At 39.8% G+C, this 13,433-nt stretch overlaps 1 protein-coding gene across 4 annotated transcripts in view; it reads right to left on the reverse strand.

Annotated features, from left to right (window-relative positions):
* Positions 1-12,374, reverse strand: part of LOC124795518 — a 96,695-nt gene extending 84,321 nt beyond the window's left edge. The window contains exons 1-3 of one of the 4 annotated variants that reach the window (XM_047259583.1): positions 12,335-12,361; positions 12,062-12,197; positions 6,660-6,838 (exon numbers count right to left, since the gene is read on the reverse strand). In XM_047259583.1, coding sequence (XP_047115539.1) covers positions 6,660-6,828 — 169 coding nt within the window. In that variant the 5' untranslated portion in view covers positions 6,829-6,838; positions 12,062-12,197; positions 12,335-12,361. Of the gene's footprint in view, positions 1-6,659; positions 6,839-12,061 lie in introns of all 4 variants that reach the window. The other 3 variants (XM_047259582.1, XM_047259585.1, XM_047259587.1) reach the window with 3 other exon arrangements.
* Between the last annotated feature and the right edge of the window lie 1,059 nt (positions 12,375-13,433).

A 13,433-nucleotide genomic window follows, 5' to 3' on the forward strand; every position in this document is an offset into this window, starting at 1 on the left:
AGAAACCTACCGGTCGACCCGGAGCTGGGAATTATGCGTTACCCAGTTACCTGTTATGCGTCAGATGCGTGGATCGTCCTTCAGGAGCGCACAAGGAGGAAGAAGGAAAAAAGGAACCTCAAATGCCGAAGTGAAGGAACGAGAGGTGAAGGGAAACAAAGAAAGGAAATGGGAGTGAAAAACAAAGGTGAGACTGTTCTTGTTTCAGTGGCAGACAATGCAGAACATTCCCAATAACACCTCAAACATGTTCCTCAAGTGAGGGGAGAAAGAATAGCAAGAGGATAGACACACAGAACAGAAGGGATTAAATGCTGCAAAGGCTGGGGCCCAGTGGTAGCCAAGCAAGAACCTGCCAAAGAGTGGTGAGCCCCCGGGGGTGGGGGGTGGGGCGAGGGGTAGGGCGGTGTCCACCAGGATAAATGGTCGCCGCCAAACTGAGGTGAAGAGCGCAGTAGACCACCTTGAGGAACAACATGCAACTGAACGTAACACACCTGATTTAAATGTCTGCTTCACAACCCAAGCCATCTGAATCCTTCTCTCCACCACCAGCTTTCCTGAAACGCGCAGATGGGAGTTACCCTTGCAACACGTTCTTCGTTCCCGTAATTATCCTGGCCTCAAACTATGGTAACATACTGTTCCCACACCCTCCACCCAACAGTTTTGACACGTCTATCCTATCATCTTCTCCCCATTCTCATCTCCCACACTGTTTATTTGCAGCCCTCTACCAATGCATCTGCCCATCTTACCCCATTCCTCTCCTTTATGCTACTTTTCTCACCACCTCCATTTCCCACAACCTTCTGATGCTGTACTTGTTGGTAGTCTAATCCCTTCACACTCCACCAGACAGTGTTCATCTCTCTCCCCACACGTACACTAATATGCTTCCCCCTCCCCAACCCCTCCAGATTGCTGCTTGCATCCCACATGATAGCTGCATTCCGGCCCAAAAATGTTGGCAATCGTGTGCGCATGAGGTGTGTGTGTGTGTGTGTGTGTGTGTGTGTGTGTGTGTGTGTGTGTGTGTGCGCCTCCCTTTTACTGATGAAGGCTGTTGCCTACAGCTTTATGTAAGTATTTATTAATGGGGCCTGTCTGCTGCTTGACATGTCTTCTTTACAGTAAGTAGCAATGTGTCTTTTCCTACACTGTTCAAAAAAGAAGGAAAATGCATAAAAGAATTTCGGCAGCTGTCATCCTTTCCACACCAAAAAACTCTCCCCCATACAGCTTGGCCAGCTGTGGATAGCTTATCTGCAATGATGACAACTCCCTTGTTCAATATGTTGAAGTATTCATGAGGGCTTTCGCTGAAACAACTTCTCCCCAAACCCAGTCTGCAAACGGATTTCAATGCAATATCCCCACACACCCCTTATGCACAAAAAGAGCAAGCAAGTCACAAAGGAGTGCCCTCGTCATCTCCAAATATCGCCCTGGATTGGAAAAACTGAATCATATCTTTTGCCAAGGTTTTAACTGTCATCTATCATCATGCCCTAAAATGAGGGAAATCCTACCTGAGATCCTTCCCACTCCTCCTAAAGTGGCATTTTGCCACCAATACAACCTACACAACGTCTTAGTCATCTCTGTGCCACTCTCACTCCCAAGACTCAGGTGCAAGACCTGCCCAATCCACCCAACCACCACTTCCTACTCCAGTCCTGTCACATTCTTATCCTATCTCATCGGAAACAGGAAAAGCAGCCATTTCATACAACAACACTGCTGCAATAACTGCATGAATTCTTATGTCAGCATGACAACCAACTACCTGTCCATCAGAATGAATGCCCATTGCCAAACTGTGGCCAAGAACAAAGCTGACCACGCAAATGGCACAACATGCTCAGTTTCAACGGCTGTTTCACTAACAGGGCCATGTGGATCCTTTCCTCCATCACCAGCTTTTCTGAACTAAGCAGACAGAAGTTATCCTTGCAACACACCCTTCGCACCCATAGTCCTCCTGGCCTCAGTCTCCAGTAACCTACTACCCCCACACTTCTACCCATTAGTTTCCCCTTCCTCTGCCCCAAGCCGCTAGCTATCCCTCCCCAATCCCTGTAGGCCTAGCTGGTTCCTGCCTCTCTCCCCCTCTACCCACCCACAACTCCCATCCCACCTACTGAACTGCAATACTACCACTGTGTGTCCAGCTGGCATCATGTAGGGGCACAGTGTGTTTATGCAGGTATGTTTGTGTGTGTATCTAACTCAAGGAAGGTTTCATTCTAAAAGCTAGGTCAACTACTCTGCTTTTTTCTGAGTAGTTCCCTTTACTCCTATTATAGTTTATATAGTTTTATAACCGCTGATTGTAAACATTCTTAGAGTACACTTTAAACAAGCAACATGCAGTTTTTAGTCTATTTTCTTTAAGAGTACAAATAACAATACCAAATATAACAAACTATTTATCTCAAACTCTTACAAGCAAACTTCATGAATTGGCCCTCTTCGATTTTCTTCATATTTACAGGACTCGAATGTCAATGTAAAGACATCAGTTTCTTACAGCAGTATTATGTAGTTCTCAAAAAAATCCTAGAAGTAGTGTTTGAAAATATGAAAATTTTGAGCGCTGTTAAGTGTAAAGTTTTCAACAAACTGAGTTCTGTGGCTGAGTGGACAGCAGTTTGGACTCATAACCACGGGGTCACTGGTTTGTCTTTCTTTAAAACTTGAATTCATATTTAGAATGAAACTGAAATATTAACTTACAAATACTGACATGAACCATAATAAACCTTGATTCACAATAAATTAAATATATTTAGTAATACAATATTTGTGTTTTTTGTTACATTCATTAACCAGGCAGGAAGGTCAGAGAATTTAAAAAGGGAAACTGATAGGCTAAAGTTAGATATAGAGAGAATTAGTGAGGTGTGCTGGCAGGAAGACCATCATTTCTGGTAAGGTGTGTACATGATTAGAAACCTAAAATCAAATATGGGTAATGCAGGTGTAGGCCCAATGATAAATAGGAAAATAGGAACGTGGGTAAGCTACTACATACAGCATAGTGAATGTATTACTGTAGCTGTGATAGACATGAACCCAATACTCCCCACAGTAATATAAGTTTGTATGTCAACTAGCTCTGAAGACAATGAAGAGATTGAAAGAATGTACAATGAAATAAAAGAAATTATTCATGAAGTTAATGCAGAGGAAAATTTATTCAGATGTGGAATTGGAATTTGATGATAAGAAAAGGAAGAGAAGTAAAAATGGTAGGAGAATACGGACTGGTTAAAAGGAATGAAAATAGAAACCCACATGGTAGAATTTTGCACAGAGCATAAGTTAATAATTGCTGACACTTAGTTTGAGAATTGTGTAAAAATGTTGTATAGATGGAAGAGACCTGAAGACACTGGGAGATATCAAACTGATTATATAAGGGTGAGGGGGTGATTTAAAAAGCAGATTTTAAGCTGTAAGACATTTCCAGGTGTAGATGTGGACTGTGATCATAATTTACTGGTTACAAATTGCAAGTTAAAACTTGCAAAATTGCCAGAAGGTAGGATATCAAAGAAACAATTTTGGAGGAAGCATTAGGCAATGACTGCCTGCACTGGAGAAAAAAAATATAATGGATAGTGAATGGGTATCTTTGAAAGATGAAAAAGTGACAGCAGCAGAGGATCAGTAGGCAAAAAAACAAGGCTTAGTAGAAATCTTTGGATAACACGAGACAGACTGAATAAGATGAATGGAGAAAATACAGAAATGAGGCAAATTCAGCAATGAAAGGAAATGCAGACACCAAGAAACTGATATTGGCAGGAAGTGCAAAATGGCTAGAGGACAAATACAAGGTTGCAGAAGCATCTATCTATAAACGGAGGAAAATGCTTGACCACCAGATCTGTCTCCAATCAAGCAGATATGGGACATTACCGGATGACAACTCCAGTGTCATCCACAATCAGCATTAACCGTCTCTGTATTAACCAACCAAGTGCAACACGCATGGAACTCCATCCCACAAACTGACATCCGGCACCTGTACAACATAATGCAGGCAGGTCTGCACATTTGCATTCAACATTCTGGCAGTTACACCACTTATCAATGGCCAGCATTTCACATTTGCAATGGCTTACCTTGCACTTACATTAACTTGTTATCTTGCAATGTTTATCACTTAAATATATTGCCTAGGCAAGTATATTCACTAAATATCATTGCTCTATGTTAATTATTTTTTGATGCTGTGTTTTTTTTCTGTTAATGTTGATTCTGCCTATAGGAAGAGTAAACAGACCCTCAGAGAAAAGAGAAGTGACAGTATGTATATCAAGAGCTCAAATGGCAAGTGCCTACAGTAAGCCATGAAGGAAAAGCTAAAAGGTCGAATGAATATACAGAGCAGATCTACAAGGGAAATAAACTTGAAGACAATATTATCGAAAGAGAAGAGAAATTAGATGAAGATGGAATAGAAGATACGATACTGTGAGAAGATTACGACTTAGCACTGAAAGATTTCAGTTGTAACAAAAACCCTTAAGAAGATAATATTCTCTTGGAATTATTAAGTTCATTGTCAAGCTAGGAATGACAAAGCTGTCCTTCCTTGTGTGCAAGATTTATGGAACAGGAGAAAGAGCTTCAGACTTTAAGATGATTGTAATAATTCAGTTCCAAAGAATGCAGGTGCCAACACGTGTGATAATTACCAAACTATCAGGTTAATAAGTCACGGTTGCAAAACAGTGACACAAATTATTTACAGGAGAATGGGAAAGCTGGTAGAAGCTGACCTTGGAGAAGATCAGTTTGGGTTTCAGAGAAATGTAGAAATACATGAAGCAATACTGACTATATGACTTAGCTTAGATAAAGGCAAATTTACAACATTTGTAGCATTTGTAGGCTTAGAGAAAGATCTTGACAATGATGACCGGAATGCAGTCTTTGAAATTTTGAAGCTAACAGGGATAAAATACAGTGAGTGAAATGCTATATACAGCTTGTACAAAAACCAGAAAGCAGTTACACATAAGAGTCAAAGGACATGAAAGCGAAGCAGTAGTTGAGAATAAAATGAGGATATTGAAGCCTATTGCCGATGTTATTCAGTCTGTACATTGAGCAAGTAGTAAATGTAACCAAAGAAACAATTGGAGAAAGAACTGAAGTTCACTAAGAAGAAATGAAAACTGTGACACTGTAATTCTGTTTGAGACAGCAAATGACTTGGAAGAACACTTGAACAGAATATAGTGTCTTGGAAAGATGTTACCCTTATAATGTCAACAGAAGTAAAATATGGATAACGGGATGCAGTCAAATTAAATAATGTGATGCTGAGGGAATTACGCTAAGAAATGAGACGCTAAAGGTAATAGATGAGTTTTGCTATTTTGACAATAAAATAAATGATGGTACAAGTAAAGGGATATAAAATGCAGACTGGCTGTAGCAAGGAAAGCATTTCTGACAAAGAGGCATCTGTTAGCACACAAAAAAGAAAAAAAATTGTAAATGTCAGGAACTATTTTCTGGCTGTATTTATCTGAAGTGTAACCTTGTAAGGAACTGAGAAGGTGGATGATAAGCAGTTAAGACAAAAAGAAGAAGAATGCTGAACATTGGATGGGTTGATTGCGTAACTAATGAGGAAGTATTTAAATCAAACTGGGGTGAAAACAAATTTGTGGCAAAACTTGACTAAAAGAAGGGGTCAGCCATCAGGACACATTCTAAGGTATCAAGGAATTATCAGTTTGGTGCTGGAGTGAAATGTGGGAGGTAAAAATCGCAGAAAGACACCAAGGGACGACTACAGTGAGCAGGTTCAAACTGATGTAGGATGCAGTAATTATTTGGGGGTGAAGAGGCCAGCACGGAACAGGCAAAGGTGGACAGCTGCACCAAATGAATCTTTGGACTGAAAATTACAATAATATTAATTAAATCAGAAAATGTCATATTCATTAAAATTATGAATCCAATCAACATTTGTCAATTAACATTTGAGTTTATTAATGAATATTGAATTCAAATAAAAGCTTTAAAAATCAGCACCAAACCACTGACCTCACGGATATGAGACTAGAGGAGGAGGAGGAGGAGGAGGAGATTATTATTTAACATCTCATAGACAACGAGCACATTAGAGATGGGGCACAAGCTCGGATTAGGGAAGAATTGAGAACGAAAGCAGCTGTGCCCTTTGAAGGAACCATCCTGGCATTTGCCCTAAGCAATTTAGAGAAATCACGGAAAATCTAATCAGGATGGCTGGACACGGGTTTGAACCGGTGTCCTCCTGAAGGCGAGTCCAGTGTGTCAACCACAGTGCTACTCTTCTCAGTATGAGACTAGACTGCCACACTCTAAGCTATGGGCAATATCAGTACTTCAGTTGAAATGTCTTGCATTTATTAGCACTTGCAAAAAATTGATGTCTGTGCACTGACTTTAAATTCTTACAAGTATGAAGAAAATCGAAGAGGGCCAGTCCATTAAGGTCCCCTTGTTAGTTCATTTATTTGCATGACAGTGGTTGCACTTATTCTCTGCAAGCATTGTGAGCCAATTTTATACAGCAAATGTAATTTTCTCCAACTTACTTTGTTGCTCATTTAGGAACTTGAACTGAATTATAAAAAAATGTTTCTTACCTTGCGAAGAAAACATCCGCCTGTTACTACCAATGATGGCAGTATTTCCATGAAAAGAATAGTATTCTATTAAAGGAGGTCCTGCGCAGTAAGATGAATGAGTCCGTTTTCGAAAATGAGCATTTGCTATTTTGCAGCTCAGACGGAAAAGCTCACTGTGAGCAGTCATTTGTACAAATCTGAAAAAAGAAATAATTTCAAAAATCGTTTTTGTTTGCACCCAAAAGGAGATAAGTAAAATATGATGATAAAGAAAAGGACATGAGGTCGTTAAGTACTAAATAATACTTGGGGCAGAAGATATGGAAGTAGACAACTAGAGGCACAAACATTAACAGAAGTCACATCAAACTGAAAGATGCTGTAGATTTGACTTCCCACATGTTTCTAAAATGCATGTATTGGAAGCAAGGTTTGAGATGGTACATACACTGTAATCCAGTTTCTGTTAAGCAGAGATACCTCACAGAAGGTAATGTGTGTTATCAATACAGGACAACTATCTGCATCTACTGATTCTCACCATGGTTTTATTATCATTATGTTGAGAAGGAATAGTGAGCAGTATTTGCATATATACTAATGCAATACATATGCTACCAGTGGCTCGCCGTGTCAATCACAGAACTGATAGAAGCACAATAGTCTGGAGCAGGATGGATTCTATGATGATCTCAGACAGTTCTTAAGAGTTATATTGGCTGGAGAACTGTATGTCCTCTAAATTAGCCAAACACAACATACAGTACATGAAACAACTACTCATACAGTGGAGTACAGGTGATGGGCAAATGTGTGTGGTAAGCCCTAGAGAAACTAATTAAGCAGAAAATAAACATCCCAACAAATCAGGGTGGGGGGAATATGACTTTGGTATTAGTTTGGCAGACTTACTACATAAGCAATAACTACTTACACAAGTCAGGCTGTATTGTTGGGAGGGAGAGTAGAGAGAGAGAGAGAGAGAGAGAGAGAGAGAGAGAGAGAGAGAGAGAGAGAGAGAGAGAGAGGACGGGGGGGGGGGGGGGGGGGGGCAGGGAATCACTGACAATACATTATGAAGTACTTGTGGACTCAGAATGAGTGAGATAGTAAAAAGAGAGAACTGGCATTTTTTTTTCCTCTTCCAATATCCTAATATCCTGGAGTTTTTGGTAAGGGCTAAGCAGATAGGCACTATGATACAGATTCAGTCCACATAAAATTTTCCAGCACCATTCCCTCTCACATTCTGTACATTCCACACAATACATCAATCATCCACCAAATATACTCACCCAGGCCACTATTCCAGTGTACCATCTACAAATTAAATAATACTGCATACCCACTGAATAACTCGACAAGTACAAAGAGAAAATATGAGTTCACTGTACCCGGTTACAACTGTGACTGAATACAGTAAAGTTGTAGTTTCCATTGGTAATCATAACAGTCAGAGTACAAAAAACATTTAAAATTTCACCACAATTGTTCTTACCCTCCCAAAATGGATTTCCAACACCTACTCTCCCTACAAAATTTCTTGTCTACTGCTGTACCACTCCAATGTCAAAATATCTTGCTCTGTGAGTCATGTTCCCCTGCCACACCCCAGCTGAAAACCAGTTGCACTACCTCCTGCTCTAACCATCCAAGTAGAGGTTATTGTTGTTGTGGTCTTCAGTTCTGAGACTGGTTTGATGCAGCTCTCCATGCTACTTTATCCCGTGCAAGCTTCTTCATCTCCCAGTACCTACTGCAACCTACATCCTTCTGAATCTGCTTAGTGTATTCATCTCTTGGTCTCCCTTTACGATTTTTACTCTCCACGCTGCCCTCCAATACTAAATTGGTGATCCCTCGATGTCTCAGAACATGTCCTACCAACCGATCCCTTCTAGTCAAGTTGTGCCACAAGCTCCTCTTCTCCCCAATTCTATTCAATACCTCCTCATTAGTTACGTGATCTACCCACCTTATCTTCAGCATTCTTCTGTAACACCACATTTCGAAAGCTTCTATTCTCTTCTTGTCTAAACTATTTATCGTCCACGTTTCACTTCCATACATGGTTACACTCCATACAAATACTTTCAGAAATGACTTCCTGACATTTAAATCTATACTCAATGTTAACAAATTTCTCCTCTTTAGAAATGCTTTCCTTGCCATTGCCAGTCTACATTTTATATCCTCTCTACTTCGACCATTGTCAGTTATTTTGTTCCCCAAATAGCAAAATTCCTTTACTACTTTAAGTGTCTCATTTCCTAATCTGATTCCCTCGGCATCACCCGACTTAATCTGACGACATTCTATTATCCTCGTTTTCCTTTTGTTGATGTTCATCTTATACCCTTCTTTCAAGACACTGCCCATTCCGTTCAGCTGCTCTTCCAAGTCCTTTGCTGTCTCCGACAGAATTACAATGTCATCGCCGAACCTCAAAGTTTTTATTTCTTCTCCATGGATTTTAATACCTACTACAAACTTTTCTTTTGTTTCCTTTATTACTTGATCAATATACAGATTGAATAACATCGGGGAGAGGCTACAACCCTGTCTCACTCCCTTCCCAACCACTGCTTCCCTTTCATACCCCTCGACTTTTATAACTGCCATCTGCTTTCTGTACAAATTGTAAATAGCCTTTCGCTCCCTGTATTTTACACCTGCCACCTTCAGAATTTGAAAGAGAGTATGCCAATCAACATTGTCAAAAGCTTTCTCTAAGTTTACAAATGCTAGAAACGTAGGTTTGCCTTTCCTTATTCTATTTTCTAAGATAAGTCGTAGGGTCAGTATTGCCTCACATGTTCCAACATTTCTACGGAATCCAAACTGATCTTCCCCGAGGTCGGCTTCTATCAGTTTTTCCATTCATCTGTAAAGAATTCGCGTTAGTATTTTGCAGCTGTGACTTATTAAACTGAAAGTTCGGTAATTTTCACATCTGTCAACACCTGCTTTATCTGAGATTGGAATTATTATACTTTTCTTAAAGTCTGAGGGTATTTCGCCTGTCTCATACATCTTGCTCACCAGACGGTAGAGTTTTGTCAGGACTCTGGCTCTCCCAAGGCTGTCAGTAGTTCTAATGGAATGTTGTCTACTCCCGGAACTTTGTTCTGACTCAGGTCTTTCAGTGCTCTGTGAAACTCTTCACACAGTATCATATCTCCCATTTCATCTTCATCTACATCCTCTTCCATTTCCATAATATTGTCCTCAAGAACATCGCCCTTGTATAGACCCTCTATATACTCCTTCCACCTTTCTGCTTTCACTTCTTTGCTTAGAACTGGGTTTCCATCAAAGCTCTTGATATTCATGCAAGTGGTTCTCCTTTCTGCAAAGGTCTCTTTTAAATTTCCTGTAGGCAGTATCTATCTTACCCCTCGTGAGATAAGCCTCTACATCCTTACATTTGTCCTCTAGCCATGCCTGCTTAGCTGTTTTGCATTTCCCGTCAATCTCATTTTTGAGACGTTTGTATTCCTTTTTGCCTGCTTCATTTACTGCATTTTTATATTTTCTCCTTTCATCAATTAAATTCAATATTTCTTCTGTTACCCAAGGGTTTCTACTAGCCCTCGTCTTTTTACCTACTTGATCCTCTGCTGCCTTCACTACTTCATCCCTCAGAGCTACCCACTCCCTTAAATTCCCACCTTTTTGCAGTTTCTTGTTTTAATCTATAGTTCACAACCAATAGATTGTGGCCAGAGTCCACATCTGCCCCTGACAATGTCTTCCAATTTAAAACCTGGTTCCTAAATCTCTCTCTTACCATTATATAATCCATCTGATACCTTTTAGTATCTCCAGGGTTCTTCCATGTATACAGCCTTCTTTTATGATTCTTGAACCAAGTGTTAGCTATGGTTAAGTTATGCTCTGCACAAAATTCTACCAGGCGGCTTCCTCTTTCATTTCTTAGCCCCAATCCATATTCACCTACTATGTTTCCTTCTCCTACTATGTTTCCTTTTCCTACTATGTTTCCTTTTCCTACTATGTTTCCTTTTCCTACTATGTTTCCTTTTCCTACTCTCGCATTCCAGTCACCCATGACTATTAAATTTACGTCTCCCTTCACTACCTGAATTATTTCTTTCATCTCATTATACATTTCATCAATTTCTTCGTCATCTGCAGAGCTAGTTGCCATATAAACTTATACTACTGTAGTTGGCGTGGGCTTCGTGTCTATCTTGGCCACAATAATGCGTTCACTATGCTGTTTGTAGTAGCTTACCCGCACTCCTATTTTTTTATTCATTATTAAACCTACTCCTGCATTACCCCTATTTGATTTTGTATTTATAACCCTGCATTCACTTGACCAAAAGTCTTGTTCCTCCTGCCACCGAACTTCACTAATTCCCACTATATCTAACTTTAACCTAACTATTTCCCTTTTTAAATTTTCTAACCTACCTGCCCGATTAAGGGATCTGACATTCCACGCTCCGATCCGTAGAACGCCAGTTTTCTTTCTCCTGATAACGACATCCTCTTGAGTAGTCCCCGCCCGGAGATCCGAATGGGGGACTATTTTACCTCCAGAATATTTTACCCAAGAGGACTCCATCATCATTTAATCATAGAGGTAGAATCACTTAAAAACAGCTATGCCATATACTACTTCACTCTGTGGTTTTGTGCATGGATGAGGTTGTGAAAATCTGTATATAGACATACACAAGAAAAATCACTTATGAAGCTCTGAATTAGTACAAGCTCAATCTCATTGTTGCACCCTTTGCAACTGACACTCTCTGGAAACTCGACATAACACTACTTTCTCTAAATTCCAATTGAACCCAGTTCCTAAATAACATACTTTTAGACATGTAAAACACTTCTGATAGCAATCACAAAATTATTTTTACACGGATGGAATGATGGATGGCTGATTAATGGATGGTTTTGATCAGTGCTTCATGCACGACCATAAGAACAGCAGACTCTGCTTTCTTTGTGTGTTCATAAGATTTGATTTAATTTCTTGCTGTAAGCTGTTGGACAAATATAGACTGATCATATTAGAAATGGTCTAGCAGAATGAGGTCTGAGTTGCAGCATTTTATGTATGAATGTACTAACTTTGGCAGACATTTGTAGTGAAGACAAATTCTCTGCAACTACGAAACTGTAGCTGATTCAATCAGAGGAAGCTGATGACGATGATTTTGATTTCAAATTCATTGAATGCTTCTGTTATAAAATATCTTTATGCACGTTTTGTGAATCTCCAGAATAATGAAGCCTCTGGCAAATATTTTAGTAACTCGTGTCGATCATAACTTGGCTCCTATGTATGGATTTAGCATTACTGTTGATGTCGTACATGCAACATAAATTATTCCCATTGCTGTACTTAACACTTATACTACAATACGATCAACAGTGCTTACATTTATTGAACTGATGAATTTTATATCAAAACAGCATTGCTCGACAGCGCAACGTAACACAGAAGAGTGATATACTAAGTGCTAATACAAGACAAACATTCCTTGCCAAATTATTGACTAAAGTGCGGCACCTAACCTATAAAAACAAAATGACTCAAAGAATTTCAAATAGCTGTACAAGAACAAACTATTCACATTATCTGCGAGAGAAAAGATTAAGCTTTCTCTTATGTTGACATATTATAAACAATACTGAAGCTACACTTCACCCACTATCATCCGCACCCGAGCACGCGAGCACCTGCTAAACACTAGAGGTGGCAAAAAATAACGTAACTGATAGAAATAACCGGTTACTGAGAAGTAACGGTTACTGCGATAACCGTTCCTCTGATTCTGGCAGTTATTTCAATAACTGTTTAGTGTCAACAGTGCCTCGCGCCATCTGTTGACCGAAGATCGTACTGCGCATTTGGAAGGCGTTCTATAGACCATGGGAATAACTGTGAGACTGCGCGCCATCTGTTGATAAGAACTGTGTACTATTTCGTGGGCCTTCGTTACTTTTAGAATAAACAATTAAATAAAGTTAATGTCCGAGCCGTGGCTGATAGGAGCTGCAGTACAGGCATTAACAAGTACGGTCGTTCCCTTAAGCCACCGCCTTACGTGTTAATTTAGCTTGGACGGGTAGTACAAGGAAAGTTACTAAGGAATTCGAGCGACTATGGAAATAACTGTCAGAGCCGGTATTCTCCTCTGGCAGTTATCGTTATTGGCTCGTAGTTCTAGTTCTCTGGTAGTTATCGGGCTACCACCACAGATTACCTGGAAGCTGGTAACGGAATAACTGTGTGTCTAGACGTTCCTGACTCGGTGACTCCAGTTAAAGGTCGTAGTTCCAGGTGATATTTCCAGAGAGGATAGTAACTGGAGCGAACAAATATTTTCGTACTGCTACGGAAATAGCCGCTGGCCATCGCGAATGACAAATAACATGTCAGAAAGTATAACATAATACAGTGGAATATAATAATTATTATCCTCATCATTTGTCAGGAGATTGTCAAAATACGTGAATATATCACAGTAACTGCTAATATTTACAGAATTGGTACACTGACAGAATAAAACACAGTTACGTACTTTTAATAAATTTATCGTACACAGAATACCCGATCTTGACTGTTGCAACCAAGTGCTGTCAAAACTGAAATATAGCAGAATTTTTACCTAAGCTGGTCTATCAGTCTCTGTTACGATATTCATCTACAGAGTAGAAGGAGGGGTCACTGGAAGCGTCTGATTCCACCCGTCTGCTTCGACGTAAAGGTGTTGTGGTGTGTGAATGTCATTACGGCACGGTGTTTAT

Source organism: Schistocerca piceifrons, chromosome 4 (genome assembly GCF_021461385.2).
Source record: "Schistocerca piceifrons isolate TAMUIC-IGC-003096 chromosome 4, iqSchPice1.1, whole genome shotgun sequence".
In the NCBI taxonomy this organism is placed as follows: Eukaryota; Metazoa; Arthropoda; class Insecta; order Orthoptera; family Acrididae; genus Schistocerca; species Schistocerca piceifrons.